At 51.3% G+C, this 16477-nt stretch overlaps 1 protein-coding gene across 1 annotated transcript in view; it reads right to left on the reverse strand.

The window, feature by feature from the left end:
* Positions 1 to 16477, reverse strand: part of PTK2B (protein tyrosine kinase 2 beta) — a 161950-nt gene that overhangs the window by 8625 nt on the left and 136848 nt on the right. Inside the window, exons 15-24 of the mRNA XM_075556481.1 lie at positions 16164 to 16261; positions 15361 to 15445; positions 15043 to 15143; positions 14700 to 14815; positions 12258 to 12358; positions 12060 to 12149; positions 10421 to 10625; positions 7227 to 7335; positions 6288 to 6353; positions 4482 to 4607 (exon numbers count right to left, since the gene is read on the reverse strand). Of these exons, the coding sequence (XP_075412596.1) occupies positions 4482 to 4607; positions 6288 to 6353; positions 7227 to 7335; positions 10421 to 10625; positions 12060 to 12149; positions 12258 to 12358; positions 14700 to 14815; positions 15043 to 15143; positions 15361 to 15445; positions 16164 to 16261 (1097 nt within the window). The remainder of the gene's footprint in view (positions 1 to 4481; positions 4608 to 6287; positions 6354 to 7226; positions 7336 to 10420; positions 10626 to 12059; positions 12150 to 12257; positions 12359 to 14699; positions 14816 to 15042; positions 15144 to 15360; positions 15446 to 16163; positions 16262 to 16477) is intronic.

Raw genomic sequence — 16477 nt, forward strand, 5'->3', positions numbered from 1 at the left:
AATGCCAGTGAGCTTGGCTTTTAGATGTGGCAGGCTGGGGACTGGGTGCCGGGAGGACAAAGGTCAAATTATACAGCGCCTCCAGCTCCTTGAGCCAAGCAGACGTTAGCTAGGGCCAGGGTTTCTCAGCGTGAGTGCCATATACATGGATGATTATTTTGTTGTGGCCCATCCTGTGTATTCTAGGGTGCTTGGCAGCAGCCTGGCCTCCACTCATGATAGCAGCCCCCCCGCTCCGCCGGAACAACCTGTCCCTCAGACCCATCTGTAACAAAATTGCCTCCAGACATTGCCGAATGTTCCTGGGTGACAACATCATTTCAATTGCGAACCAGTTAGCTTGATGCTATTTTAAACAAACAAATGTCACAATTATGGATTTGATAAAAATAAATAATATTTATTTCACAAAGGCTGGTGTTCCAAAATGAAATCCGGAGGCTAGGCATATTACCAGCGGAATGTCCATACCATGAAATAGTTTTCCCAGGCTCTTGACAAGTAGGAACTGAGTTTCAAAAGTTCTAAGTTAGGAACATTTGGGTGTAAGGAAAACATACAGACTAAGAGAAGGGTACATGCCGGTAGGAAGAGTTACTCTCTGGGAAGCCCACTGCTGTATTGAGTTGATTCTGACTCATAGCCATCCTAAGTGGGTTTTCTGGGGCGTTGTATACCTGAATGGAGCAAAAAACCTTGCCTTCATCCTGCAGACCAGTTGGGTTTGGACCTCCGACTTGCAGTCCAACACTTACGATTGCTTTGGATGAGTTACTCTTGACAATGACTGGTGGACATAAAATATGGACCTTGGGGGTGATGGGAAGGCAGATGATTGCAATTCTGAAGTGTCGGGGGAGCTCAGATGCTTACAGACATCCCTAAAATTGCTGCCACACTGCTGTCTCCCTCCACCTCAAGGGTGGGCCTGCTCCCTGCTGCTGGGGACAATAGACTATTTCTCCCTGAAGCTTGCAACCATTAGCTTGGTTCCTGTAGGTGGAGTGAGTACACATCCTACCGATAATGGTCTCTATCAGTTGAGGCAGGGAACAGGTCAAACTGGCTCTGTGACATCCAAAGTTAGGCCGCCATCCTAAATCTAGGATCCGCCGATCTTGTCACATGTACACCCCCATTCCCTCCTCTTCCTATTGCATGTATGTCTCTAGACCACCCCTTATCATTGCTGTAAAACCTATAGTGCAACCTCTTCCTGTGACATATGTCTTTACCTGTAATTAGTGGGCTTGCACGCCCCAAAGGTCTATAGGCCTGGGTTAGCAAGAGAGACCTCTCTCACTGGCCTCTCCGCCCCCCCCCCTGGCTCCCTTTCCCCTGTTTCCCTTTCCCCTTGTCCTCCTTCCCTTCCCCCTCTCTCCACATGGACCACCAAGCGGGGCTGAGGTGAGCAATGCTACCATGAAACGTGTCTGACCCCATTATTGCAATATCTCTTCTATCTCATGCTCTAGATGACTTTAATATAATGTTTATATATCTCAACTGTACGATTGTGCTTACTGAACCCATGATTAGTGGTAGGGGGGCTGGCTCCCCCCAAGTCATACCACACTGAAGAAACCCAGAACTCTGCTAAATGATCCTAGTGGGGATAATGGAGGAAGGGCCATTCTCAGTGACAGGAAGTTGAGCCCACTCTAATTGTGGCAATACATGATACCCATTACCTGCATGGGGCCTTTCACTGTTATTAACTCCCTTGACCATTGGCTGACTTTTTATGACTGCTCCCCCTACCTGTTGTCCATTCATGCTACTTGGCATGTAGTCATGGAAATCTGGTTAGTACTTTACACCGGGAGAGAGGAGCTAGGAGCTTACCTCCCAAGACTTGAACTAGAACATGTCTGGATATGATCTAACTTCAGGCAACCCAGGCTGACGATGGCGGCAACGTGCTGCCCTACTCAGCTCCATCCTGTTTGTCCTGTGAGTCATTAACCTCACTGACAGTGCTATTGATCTATGCTCTGCTCCGAATGGTCTTCACGAAGAGCTCATGGGTATAGTGGGGGTGTAATGCCCCTGACTTGGCCACCTCTTCACCAACATGTGAGCTCTTGTTGGAAAATTCATATCTATGTCTTCCAAGTTGATACTGGAACTTGGTAAGCCAATGAGATTTAAGAATCCAGAATTGAATCTCGTTAAGACTTATTTTGCTGAGCAGTTCCATGGGTATTCTTATCAGGCAGTGACACTTCCACGGTGGGCCACTCTACAGTGACACTGAATACCGTGGCGTTTAAAGAGTACTTGCACAAGCTGCGACATCTACCACGATTTGGCCCCAACCTACCCTGCAAGCCCTGCTTCCACCTCCACATGCACGCATCCTCGTTACAAACGGGGCTCACACTTGCCCTGATTTCCCATCGCTTTAACTTGGCTATACTAGTGCCTCTGCCTCTTCCAACCTCCCGCCCCCCACCCCACCCCCGCATCCCAATTTCTTCTTGTCCAAATCTTTCCCAAGCTTCGAGGCAGAAAAACGAATCTGGAGGGACTTGGTCTCCTCTCTGAACTCCCATTGCGTCTCCATGCGGTGCCTTCAGTTTTTGGCTTGTGCTGCAGGTAAGTGTGCCCCCACCTGCTCCTTCTCGCAGACTAAGCTAAGAGAAGCCAGAGCTGACTTTGTTCCTAACCAACTTCAGCACCTAGGACAGCGCACCCGCGTCTTTAGCTGAATTGCATTCTTCTTTCTTTCTCTTTTAAAAATCTGCTCTATTGTGAGATCTTGAAGAGACAGATTGCTGCCTTCCTGGTTCTGCCATGGCATCCCACACTCTACAGATCCCCAGATGAGTCAGCCAGTAGAAACACTGTTTCTGTGGGGAAAACCACCTCTCACTTTTTATGCCAAATGCTTTCTGATACTTTGCAGGGGGCCAATTATACCTTTTCAGCATTCTACCTGGAAGCGGCTTTCTCACTGTTTGTGATGTATGTCCAACAAATGGAGTTCATATTTTTAACTTCTTTGTCTTGCTTATTTAAAGAAACACCCATCTTGTTCTTTTAGGCAGACTCCTTTAATGCCAAGAACATTTAAACCCATGGCACAAAAGGCCTTTTCTCCCTGCTGCACAGTCTGTCTTTATGAGATGGAACAAAGTCCCCCTGGTGAGAGAAACCTTAGACAAAGGAAAGGCCACCCCTCAAATGCGCACATTGGCTGCCTTCTGGGGAAAAATACACCCCACATCTTAAAGCAAAAACTCACTAAAACTTAATTAATTATGAATAAAGAGTCAGGGGTGGGTGGGTGGAGGAACCACTGCTGCCTACATTATAGTGTATGCAGGGAAAAAAAACCCAGTTGCGTTACTGTTAAATATATGCTAAGATGTAAACTGTTTAAACCCGTGTAAGAGAGAAACATGAGGCAGGCCAGGGAAAATTTATGTCACACTAGATCTCCATGCCTAGCAAAGTGTGTGGTTTGACGCATTTGGAACTCGGGCAGAAGTCTATCAGTGTTGTCCTACATTTCCAAGTCTGCAATCTTAAGCATATTATTATTATCATTATTTTAACCATCAGGGCGTGGACTGTTGTGAGCAGCTGTGGAGTCAGATCCCATGCCACGGAAACCCCATGCATGAAGGAACATGCACTGCCCTAACTCAACAGACATGTCTACAGAGTTGAGCGCTCACACCATACGGGCTTGGGCCTGTTTTGTCACGAGTCAAGATTCAGCTTAGTAAACCAGAGCAAGCTGGGAGTGCTTGTGACAACTGGTCACCACAGGAGCGACATGGTAGAAAATGGGTGGTGGAAGGGGGCTTCTGGGACAGGCAAAGGTGGCTCTTTTCCCAAGACCTGCCAATCAGAGGTGAATCCATCCAGCACTTGGAGTCTCACTGGCAGACGATGATGAAGAGGTGCCTGAGGAGGGCTCTGCTTCCCCAGGGGTGACTTAGCCACTGTGCTAGTCAATTAGCTTCCGTCCACACTAGCCCTTCAGCTCATTCCGGCATAGCAGCAAGGTTTTACAAAAGCAGTAGGATTGGCGCACGCACGCATGTGCCTTCATTCCACCAAGGAGAGATTTAAGAAGCAAAGCAAACAAGCAAAATGAGGCAAAACAGGGCACAGCCTCCTAGACCTTTTCTCTCCAGCACCAGCAGGGTTGGTTGTCCTCTACCTTGGAGTCTCCTCACTACAGTGTGCTGACCCACCCCCAGGAGGTCAGGCAAGGGACACACGTTACACCAGTGCAGACAAGGTCAGACCCAGATTCTACCACTTTCCCCAGAAGAGAGGGTGGCATGATTCCAGCCCCAGATCCCCTGATAAAGGAAAGTGCATCCCATAGCCCCTCGGGAGCTTGCCCAGCACCTGGCAGCAGGGAGGGCACTCCATGTCAGTGTGAGAACAAGGGGTCCCGGGTGTTCCAGGCCACCTCCCCTCCAGCAGCACGGACTGGGACCCAGCATGCAGAGCCCTCTTACCCTCATGCTGTGGCGCTTGAAGACATTGTGCCTCTGGAGAGGTGGCGTGCGCAGGGAGTTTACGGGAGATGGGTACTCCATAGGGCTGGTGAGCGTAGGGGAGCTGGCACACAGACCCTCGGGCACCTATTCAGGAGAAGCAGAGAAGCAAGAGGCACAGGACCACATGGCAAGAAGGTGGACAACTAGCTGTTACAGACATATGGACAAAGGAACGACATGTAAGCACCATGGGGCACAGAGCTGCCCTGGAGGAGGGCTGGTTCTCCAGAAGCCCAGGGTGGGCACGCACTGGCCGGCTTGGGGCATGGTGGAGAAACGTGCTCGGCTCTGGGCAAGCGCCGGCACAGCCGCTGGCCCCCCTCATCCCTCTAACTTTCCTTCTAATACAGTCCGCACACACTGAGGGCTCTTTGTGTGCTCCTGACAGACTGAGCTCCGTCTGCTCCCTTAGGACGGTTCAGAAATGACTCAGACTCCATAGTCACGTGCCAAGTTGACACATCTGATCAGCCTGTCGGCGTGGGTGTCTCTGTGTTGCATCTCCATGATGGGGTCTAAAAAGTTCACGGGAAAATCCCATTCTCTTTCAATATTTCATTTTTCCATGAATTTTTGAAGCCCTTTCATAGATCCATATCCATATATGTGTGGAAAAATTAAATTTAAAGTTACTAGAATTTTCCCATGAACTTTTTGTAGGCCCCTCATATGTGTAATTGTGTGTGCCTATATGTAGATGTGCATACTTATTATATACACATGCATAAATACATATGAATTATATATAATCACTTATAAGCACTAAGGGAGGTTATGTTCCTTCTTAAGGCCCCTGCTCCTATCTTCAGACTGTAAGCTTCTCCTTTCTGTAAAGAGGCTCTCTCTGCCAGGTCTCAGCTGGGCACTGTTGCACAATGGCATCTCACAGAGGATGCATATGTGAGGCAAAGATGGAGAGACCTTGTTTCACATGCTTTGGGCATATCGTCAGGAGGGACCAGTCTCTCTGGAAGGGCATCCTGCTTGGTCAAGTAGTGGGGCAGTGAAAAAGAGGAAGATTTTCAACAGGATGGATTGACTCCGTGCCTGAAACTGTGGGCTCAGACCAACCCCTGTGGGGCTAGCACGGGCCGGGGGTGGTTCCTTCTGTTGCACCCAGGGTGGCTAGAACAACAACAACAATAACAACAACAACAGCAACCCAAGAGGGGCTGGCCTTCTGCAAGGAGCCCCGGACTGTCATGGTCCTGTTGGTTGGGAAGGTACATTTCAAGCAGAGACTGAGCTGAGAAACATGGCAGAAGAAACGAGAGGAGCTTGGGCCCCCTCGGATCTGGACGCAGGAGAGACACAGGACAAAGACACTCCGCAAAGGGGGTTGAGGTGGGAAGAGGGCTCAGTTGGAGCCCCTCTTTACTGGCCAACCAGGCGCTGGGCCTAAGGTGCTACACGGGAGTCCGGGGAGCAGCGCCTTGTTCCAAAGAACATCAGTTGTCCCCAGGTCCTTGGGGTTCCTGCTCAGGACCCAGGGGGGCCGTGGACAAGGAGCACTAAGCAGCACACAGGCACATGAAGCAGCAAACACTGCGGACATCCTCTGAGGAGCTGATGGGCTGGGCTTAAGTAAGGCAAATATTCTCAGACAAGGGCAGCATTCCATTTTTATACTTGATCCTGGGCACTCTGAGGTCAAATTCCCCAGTGGGAGAGGGCTGCTCTTCAGAGGCACAAGTATGGCCTTTCAGGAGTGACCTAGATGTGGAACAGACCCGAGCTTCCCCAGCCCTCCGGTCGTATATCTACCTGGAACTGCAGTTTGGGAGGCAGAAGGTTGGTCTGTGGTGGGGGTCTGTACTTCGGCCAGCTGGGCTGCAGAGAGAAAGCAGATATGTCCTCCACCTGAGGCTTTTCCCTCCTTCGCATCAAGGACTCATCAAGGGGATGCCCGGGATGGAGACAGGTCAGGGGTGTTCAGGATGAAGAAGAGACGAGGGAAAAAGTTGTTATTTCAATCACGCTATATGCACTTAGTGGGCGCCCAGTGCATGCTGGCTGATGGGAAGATACAAAGAGGTTAGTGTGTCTGTCTTCTTGGAATGAGGGCATTCATTGTGAGGGCATGCGTGCATTTGTGTAACCAAACTGCATACGATGTACCTGGAAAATAAGCAATCAAGAGCTACCAGTTCAGAGGTTGGAGGTCAGCAAGGGCTCAGGAAAGCTTCATGAAGGCCATAGAACTTGAGCTGAGTTCTGAGAGAAGGGCATGCTGGGTCAAGGGGACAGTAAGAAAAAGCCTTGGACTGAACTGAACATGGCCTCAAATCTAGCCATCTAGTGGTGTTCCAGTCAGGCACTGGCCCCTGAGCACAGGGGAGTCAGGGAGGACACAGGCACAGACTCAACCTAGGTGTCCCAAGGACACTCTCCCTTCCTATGTCCCTGGTGAATCTAATGTGTCCTGAAAACACTCCCAGAAGAGTGTTCCAGCTAGCTACTCAGGGAAAACTTTTCCAGGGTGATTCCGGGATCCAGCTTGCCCACAAGGCTCTGCTGTCTCAGATTCCACCCAAATTTCAGAGCAGTGCCGTGACAGGGGCCGAGTCCAGGACTGATGGACAGAGAAGCATCTGGCCTGTGCAATGAGGGGCCTGCTAGATGATAAGGCTGGTGGGAATGGGCCACAGAGGGTCCCAGTTCTGCTGGGACTCAGAGGACTGCTGAGGCTGGGTCTTGCCTTACCTTGGGTGGGGGCTCCTGGAAGGCTGCAGGTTCCAAGATTTTGGGGGTTCGGTAACGAGTGTTCCTTTCCTGCTCTAGAGCAATATCCTTCTCCATCTGGTAAATATCACTGCCAAGAAGTCAAATCAGGTAAGGAAAGAGAAACATGGTCAAAGTAAGCTGCCCCTCTGCCCATGCCTTTGGCCCTCTTGTACCTGCTATTGTCACTCTTTCTCCAGGTGGGTTTCTTGATGCTCCCAGCCAACTGCATGAAGGAGGCCTATACTCTACATCTCTTGGTTCATTAATTGTCAACAAGGAGTTAAAAGCTCCTCCCAGCAACACCTCCCTAATGTGTATTAAAGGGGAAGGGTTGTACAAGCTAACCGAGGTTTTCTTGCTCTAATTGCCCAACCACGTGGCTCTCGACTTGGGGATCAAGACTCCTGGGGCTCTCAATGGGCCCTTTAAAACATATGTGTTCACACATAAATATGTAGACCAAGCACTGTATGCTGTTGATACACAACATTTGATGCCAGTGTTTCAAAACACATGCATTAAGTTTTAAGAAAGTCCACCATGAAATTGACAACATTTCAACAATCCATGAGCATGACCATGGTAATTTTTACATGGTGGGGTATCTAAAAATTCCCTCCTACCCCATCCCCCCAAAGCCAAGGAACCCTGAATTCATCCTGTCTTAACTCTAGAGACAGGAATGTCAGAGAGGGCTCCTAAGAAGGAGATTGCAGATTGTGTTGGAAACCCTCTTCATCCAAAGTAATGTAGGGTCAAGTGTCACCCCATGCGCCCAGCCAAGAGCCGCACCCTCCCCCACTATCTTCTTGTGGGTCCCAATCCCTCTCAAAGGCATTTTCCAGGGGATATTTTCTTTATCTCAGGGAAAACAAAAAAGACAAAATATGGACTATTTTAGAACTAACAGTGTGAGTTGATACTAAGCCCAGGTCCCAACTTCAGCCTCTACCTATTTTTGTATGACCTCCAGGCTAAAGACATTGTCTTCTTTCTCTACAGCTTTACATGGTTTGGGGCAGGCGAAGATTTCGTGATATGTGAAAATTATATTAAAGTTCCATTTCAGTGCCCATAAATAAAAGTGTGATCAGCAGATAGCCTTGTGCATTCATTTACACATTGTCTATGGCTACTGACATGCTACAGTGGTAGAGGTGCACCATTGCAGCAGACAGGGCAGCGCTCCAAATGACCACGTGCTGGGCCTTTCTGGGAAAGGTTTGATTCACTGAGTCCCACCCTAATGGAAGCCAGGCCCAAGGGAGAGTTGACATGCATCATGCACCGAGAAAACTAGAGGACTCTCAACCCTGAAATGCTATCCTCTGACTAGTTCCTCACTGATTTCATGATACTCAGGGGACACTTGGAGCACATGACAAGCAGCACACCTTCTGCTCCTCCCACCTTCCATTCAGAAAGGAGCGGTTACTCCCAGGTCACTTCCTTAGTAACGTGTTAAAAATTGTGCCCTGCAGAGTCAGAAACGGGAGGAAGACATGGAATGCATGGCCCATTGCCTCCATGAACAATCACTGCCTTCACCATGCGAGGAGAAGAACTGGTTGGTGGCTGGTTACCTGTGAGAGGGAAGGTTTATTGTGCCAACCTGGATGATGAACACACGTGGGATTCACTGAAGGGCAGTTTAATTGAAGAGCGGAGTGAGAAATGGCTCACTGAGCCTCGCCTCTTTGGTCTCTTTCTTTCTGATGGTCGGAACAGTGTGCGGCTGCCTGAGCTAGTTCTCTGCCTCAGCTAGAAAGGCTCACTTCCTGTGAGATATCCCTGAGGAGAAGCCACATGGACCTACCCTGATGCAGCCCAGGGTGCTGGAGAAGCCGCGTGGAGACCCCTGCCAGCACTGAGATGCTTACACATTCACAGATTCGGCTTTCCTCCTGCAGTCAGCATCACTGCGTGTGTTTTGTGAGTTTGAGGAGGACTTTGTAGATTGGTGTCGGACATATGGGCTAATATCGGACTTATGGGCTTGGACTAGACTGGGTTGGGATGCTTTCTTAATGTACACTTACCCTTTATATGAAACTCTCTTATACGTAGATGAGTTTCTGTGGATTTGTTCTCTAGTCTACCCAGACTAAGTCCTTACCAATATGGGCTATTTTGACAGAAGATTCTACAGAAGGATCTTGATCAAAAGGGAGGGAAGTGAGGAAAAAGCATCGCATATTCTCATGGAATCTAGACGTTCTAAAGCTACAGAGGATGTATGAACCCTTGAACTCTTTAAAAATGTCTACATTAAAAATGTCTTATGAAGTCTTCTTAAAACTAAACAGTTGTTCAGCTTAGTGAATAAAGCCCATCTGCTCTAAGCACCGAGCTCTTATGAAGAGCTGCCCACATGGGATCAAACAGACAAGAGCAACTGGAGAGGTGCGAGAGCAGCTTTGTGGGCACCGAGCTCCTGTTGGCAGTGCAGGAACCATGCACAAGGTGGTGAGGACGGTGGCACACCTTGGCGCATGCCATCAGTGCCACGTGTAGAAACTGATGTGTGCGCTGCTGTGAAAACGCCCAACCACAACATCACAACAATCACACCTTCCCCTGCTGACTGGAAGGAAATAACCAGAGAGAGAGAAGAGTGAGTGCTTCCGAGAAGGCAGGCTCCCCACCCTGGTCCCACATCTGGCAGGTATGTTTCCAACCTCTACGACAAACATAATCACTTCCATGAAAATCTGGTTCAGCCTCTTGAGTCAAACCTACAAAGTATGTCCTGAGTATGTGCCGTGAGCGTGGCACTGTGTTCTGATGTGGGCAATAGGCAAGGTTGGTCCGGGCTCACTTTTTCTCTGAGGTCACAGCTGACCGGAAGCTTGGCTTCAACTTTTTGTCCCCAACAGAGAGAGCTACGGGGCACCCCTCTGTCTATGCATCCGACGCTGTGCTTGTCTGGCCAGTTCCATTGGAGTGCATGATTGCATGTTGATCCGAAGGACGGTCTGGGTTCAAACGGGAGCCCATCTTTCCCTGCCCTGGGTGGAACATCACAGCCAACCTTTTGAGCTCTGGTGGGACCCTGGTTGCCTCTTATTTAGGGGAGTCTTTGAGAGACCTCTGATGAGCCTCGCTGTCTGCTAGCTGAGGAGACAGTCCCACCTTGAATGCCCTCTCCCTGCAGCCCCTCCTTCTCCACTCACCTGAGGCTGCACACAAGCTCCGTGAAGCGGGGCCGGTCACTGGGGTCATAGTCCCAGCAGCGGGTCATGAGCGTGTAGAGGACAGGTGGGCAGAGGTCGGGTTTGGGCAGCCGGTCCCCTTTCTCCAGTACCCCGATGACGTCCTTGTTCTCCAACCAGAAGAAAGGCTGCTTCCCAAAGCTCAGGATCTCCCACATGCACACGGCTGAGGGAAGGAGGCGAGGGCTCAGGGCAGGGGGCACGGGAGGGGACTGGCACCGGCCAATACAAGGCCATCTTCCCCAGAATCTAGTGTGCCCATCAGGGCTCCATCCCTGCCAGGAAGGACCACCCGATTTCTTGCCAAAGACCAACATGTCCACCAATACAATGATCCTTATAGAGGGAACTAAGGCCTCTCTCGCTACACCCCTGTTAGGGGTTGATGGTGACCCTCAAAATGCGTGTTGGCATTCGGTATCCCCTATACCTGTGGATCACTGCTAGGAACTCAATGTGGATCCATAGGGCAGGGTAGAACTGCCCCATGGATTTCTGGGACGGTAACTCTTTACAGCACCAGAAAGCCTCATCTTTCACCCGAGAAGGGGCTGGCTGGTGGTTTAGAACTGTTGACCTTGTGGTTACCAGCCCAATGCCTAACCACTACACCATCAAGCCTCGATGGCAATTGAGTTTGGTTTTGTCTTTTTCATACCTGTTGATGTAATCCCTTTGGGGAATAAGGTCTTTTGTCATGCTAATGAATTGCTAGTGAGATGTGTCCTACACTGAGTTATAACAAGAGCAGATTAGACACAGATGCTCAGCCATGGGAGGGACAGGGAGGGAAGTGCTATCTCATTACAGAAGGAAATGCGATCTCACTACAGAGGGAAATGAATCTCAAAGCCCAGGAACCACAAAGCTTGCAGGCCTTGAGAAACTGAAATCGACCTCTCCCTAGGCATCTCCCTGTAGACTACACCATGATGAATTTAGACTCCTAGCTTCCAGATTTCTAATGCTTCCAGCCATTGCATGCTGGTATTTCTGTTGGTACAGCATTGGGAAATCCCACAGAGAGCAGCTAAAAGGGCTCTGTGGGTTCCGGGAGTGGCAGTCAAAGGCACATCTTTGGGGCCATTGGTGCCGCATGTTTGACAACCAGGGGACAGTGACGCCTCACTCAGAAAGCCGAGGTTCATAATCTCACCCTGACACTTCCTGTCTATGTTGTCATGGAGAAGACCCCACTGTGTGAGCCTGGGTTTTCTTGATGTGCAGTGGACAGAGAGTGATGGCCTTTATTGAGTCTGGGCTCATGCACAGGATGGCACGTTTTGGAAAGAGATGACCGTAGCTCATCTGCTCTGTCACCACGTTCTGCACCTCCGTCTCAAAGCAAAGCTCAACATTTGATTCTTGAGGCTGCCCTGCAGGGTGCCCCAGCTCCATTCTTGGGGCTGGTCCATTCAAAGTAACCCTCAGCCATGTCACCCCCACCCAGCCCACCACTGCTCTCTCTACTTCTGGGATTCCTCAGGGCAAAACAGGACTCCTCCAACCTTTTTCCAGTGCCTAGTCAGGCACCTGCTGGCCATGGAGGTCAGAACTGGACCCCTTTCCAGAACCCCCACTCCCCAGAAACTCCACTCACCAAACATCCAGACGTCACTGGCTGTGGTGAATCGTCGGAAGTTAATAGACTCGGGGGACATCCACTTGATGGGGAGACGAGTCACAGAGGCTTTGGGAAGCACACAGGGATTATTCAGAGGAGCAAAGACCAGGGGCATGTATGGAAATACGGCCTATTCTCTAGCCATCAGAGCCCCCCCCCGCCCCCCCACCTTACCTTTGTAATACTCCTCATCCTCAATGTACCGGGAAAGGCCAAAATCCCCCAGCTTGACACACTCAGGGGAGGCCACCAGGATGTTTCGGACGGCAATGTCCCTGGAGGAAGGATGAGGTGACAATGGTGAGGTGCCACCACCCCCTGGGAGGAGGAGGACTTCACACAGAGAGACTGACAAACAACAGTGGCCTGGGTCTGGGACTTCAGAGCAGAAGCCGTTGGCTTTCCTCCCCACCTCTCACCAGGCCCATCTTGCTAAGGCACAGCTCAGGCCCATCCAGTGGCAGTGGAGCCCATCCTCTCTCCACCTTGTTTTGTTCCCCAAGCCCAGAAAAGAAGGAAGATGACACCCTGAGGGGACACTCTCAGAACACTGGGGTCAGTGGATGGAGTCCTTTCGATTCAACCACACTGGGCCTAGGACGCCTCCTTCCCTACATCCTGGCATCTCTGTCTAGGCCCTCGGCCATCCTTTCCCATCTTACTATTTGGGCTTTGCCTCTCATGGTCTCTCCTCCACATCTCTAACTCGAAGCCCGCTTGCTGCTCCCAGGACAGGTTCTGTCCACTCTCCGCTGTTGCTCATAGTGTTCCCTCTGCCAGGAAGGCTGTCTCCTTGGGGAGTCCTTAAAGATGAACCTCTACAGTTGCTGCCCACTTTCCTGGCCACATCATCCTCTCCCCACTCTGCCTTTCCATCGTTCAAAAAGCAAAACCCAAACTCACTGCTATCAATCGATGCCGACTCAGAGCAACCCTACAAGACAGGGAAGACCTGCTCCTGCGAGTTTCTAAGACTGTCACTCTTTACAGGAGTGGAAATCCTCGTCTTTCTCCTGAGGATCAGCTTGTGGTTTTGAACTGCTGCCCTTGTGGTTAGCAGCCCAACAGGTAGCCACAATACCACCAGGGCTCCTCTGGTCGTCATCATGTTTTCTTTCCTAATTGCTGTGAGCAGTAACCGCAAGTGCGGCTGCAGAGCGAACTGGGATGATGAAAAACCCATTTGCCTTGGAGCTATGTGTGGCGTTACCATGGGCAGAGAGAAACAAAGCCACACCAACAGCCAGTTGCTATGCAGTCTGTTCTGACTCCTGGAGACCGTGTGCGTGTCAGCGTAGGGCTGTGCGCCCCAAGGGGGGTTAATTGCTGGTTTCCAGTGGGTCACCAAGACCTTTCTTCTATGGCCTGTCTGGGTGGACTTGACCATCCAACCCTTGGGTTAGTTAGCTCTTCACACACCCAGGGTCTCCAATTAGGCCGAATAGGCAAGATCATGTAAGTGCTTGACCTACCCTGGATCATGACATAGGCCTTCAGAATTCCCTGGAACAGGTGGCGAGACTGGGTCCCAGAGAGCTGACGCAGTTTACCCAGCAGGTTCCTGATGATTGGCCCAGGGACCCTAACTCCAGAGTCTGTGCTCTCAGAGCCCACCCAGGAGTAGCCGCTTCCGCTGTTGTTCCTCCCGCCTGTACTTGCCCATTCACCCAGTCCATTCCCGAATATTTATGTTCAGTATCTAAAACGGTGGCTTAGAAACATGCTGCCTTGAAACAAAGGCACCCAGACGGGAAGCAGACCTGAGATCCCATCACCTTGACCCCGTCAATATTCATGCTATGCAGTTTCTTCTCAGGCAAGAATCTGGCTCCACAAGGAAAGGATATTTTGTCTGCTTTCAATCATAGCTTTATCCCTGGGATGCTATCTGGCACACCGTAGATGTACAGGCATCTTTGTCGAATGGGTACATGGATTTTCCCATCCTCCAACAAGGCTTAGTGCGCAGGCCAGGAACTCATGTCAGTGCTGCTTCATCGAAAGCAATCCACCCAGTGCTCTTGGAGCACCTGCCTGTCTCCAGCAGGATGCCACTCGCTCGTTAGGGAATGGGGCACAAAGCAAGGTGGAGAAGGGACCCTCAACAAGCCACCGGATGCAGTAGGAACTGGCGCAGTGAGGAGCTAGGACAGAGCCATTGGTTCAGGCTGGAAAGTGCCCAAACCCTAGGCCTGTCCTCCTGAGTTTTCAGCCTAACTCCTTCCTCCTGGGCCATGGCACTCCCATGTAGTGATGCGGCACCTGGTGGATCCAGGAGCAGAACAAGCTCTGAAGTGGTCGTTCCTAGAACTCCAAGGGAAGGGGGCTAGAATGTTTTTTTTTCAGGGGGTGGGGGGCGGCAACCAAACTTAGGGCTTCCAATTTCTTCCCGATGGCAGTCCTGTGAGGTATCTGCTGTCATTTTCATGTTTAAGGCAAGGCAGCAGATTCAGTGCAGTTGCTCAGAGTGGCTACAAGTTACCAAGAGAAGCGGGGTCAGAGCCAGGGTGCCGTACAGGTCTCAGTGACTCCAGGGACCTGCTTCACCCCAATGTTCTCAGGGACCATATCTAGGGGCCCAGGCTTCCACGCAGCCCGCCCTGTCCCGAACCCTACCTGTGGACACAGTTGATGCTCTCCAGGTAGGCCATGGCCTTGCCTATCTGCAGCGAGTACAGGACAAGGGTGAGCACCTTCAGCGAGTTCTTGTTTCGCTCCAGGTAGTGGCCCAGCTGTGGGAAGGAGGGAAGGCTCCAGTAAGAGCCCCTGCATGGGGCCAGAGGCAGTCATCCACCCTCCCGGGGAGGGCCAAGCCCACCAGTACCAGTAGGATGCTCTGTCAATTTCCCCCATGAACAGTCGCTTGGCTGTCCCCATTGCACAGGGAAGGCAGAAAGCAAGCCTGGGGACTGGGTGCTTTCGTGACCTCACATGGAAGAGGCCCAATTTTCCAGCTCACCTCTCCGTAGGGATACAGTTCCATGATGATCCAGGTGGGCTCCTCCTCAATGATGCCCACCAGCTTCACGATGTGGGGGTGGTCGAGGTTCTTCATGATAACTGGAGTTGGGGAGAAGAGGGACGCACTGGATCGACTCAAAGGCCCATGAGGCGCAGAAAGGAGAACGCTGGCTGAGCGGTGCCAGCCGGCGGTGCCACACTCCTCTTGACAGAAGGCCCAGGCTTGCTCACACAGCCTTCCCAGATCTGAAGTCACCCTTCTCTCTCAGAGGTCTGTGCTGGCTCAGCAGGCTGTGCCGCCGCTCGGGAGACCTACCTGCCTCACTCATGAACTTCTCCTTGTTGTCCAGAGTGCAGTCTTTCTTACAGGTCTTGACTGCGACGTTGATCTGCTCCCCTTTCTGCAATGAGAGTGTGCACATGGTCCTCTGGGCCCATGGATTGTGAACAACCAAAGCCTGCAGCCCCCGGCCTCTCTGCCCCTGCCTTCTTCCTGGCCGCCCTCCTCTCCCTCCCTGCTGCTGCTTTCCCTCTAAACCAGGACCTGCTCCAACTAGAGAGGACCTCAGAGATTCAGTCTGCCAAGCCCCTGGTTGTATGGACGCCGACCCTGAGCCTCAGAAGGGTTCCATGATCTCACCTAAAGCTCGAGGCTGCGCCCCAGTCCAGACCACCAGATGCAAGGTCAAGGGCACTTTCTCAGTTTTTTTTTTTTTTTTAATTTCCATCACCCTTTCCCTGACCTTCCCGTCCCCACTGGGGCAGCTGGAAACACGGCCACAGTGAGAAACACCGCTGGGTCCCTGGGTATACTCCACCCCCCAACTCCTGCCTCAGCTCTCAATCTTTCTTTTCTCAAAACGGCCTTTCTATTTCTCTCCCCCTTTCATTCTTCCTCAAAGACACCCCTGCCCCTCTCCATTCTGCTTCTGTTTTGCAGTTTTTCATGGTATTTCTCTCCTTCTTGGAATTTTCTGTCAGTTCCATTGTTTCTTTTCATAGTTCAGGACTACTCTAAGCACCAAGCGGGCCACTTAGAGCTGCCGTGCATGTGACCCAAGCTCCCATCTCACCTGGTGCACAGCCCGAGGGGAGGGTGGGGGAGAGGCTGAAACTCACATGGTTCTGGTAGACGCCTTCGTACACCTCCCCGAAAAAGCCCTCGCCAAGGATACGACCTAGAATCACATGTTCCCGGGAGATGCCGTACTGAGGACCTGCACAAATGGGGGGATGGGAAGCCTCAGGAGCGCAGGAGCCAGCTGGCACCCCTCAGGGAGCCCAGGAGCTCACAGGTTCCAACACCAGGCCTGCCAGACCCTCAGCTGAGCACCTCCAGTGGGACCCAGGGGCAGGGCTGAGAAAGGGGCTCGAGAATGCTCTACTTCCTCAGACACAGAGAGGGGCCCTCACCGCCCCTCAGAAAGCCGAGA

This window comes from Tenrec ecaudatus, chromosome 8, assembly GCF_050624435.1.
Source record: "Tenrec ecaudatus isolate mTenEca1 chromosome 8, mTenEca1.hap1, whole genome shotgun sequence".
NCBI classification, from domain to species: domain Eukaryota; kingdom Metazoa; phylum Chordata; class Mammalia; order Afrosoricida; family Tenrecidae; genus Tenrec; species Tenrec ecaudatus.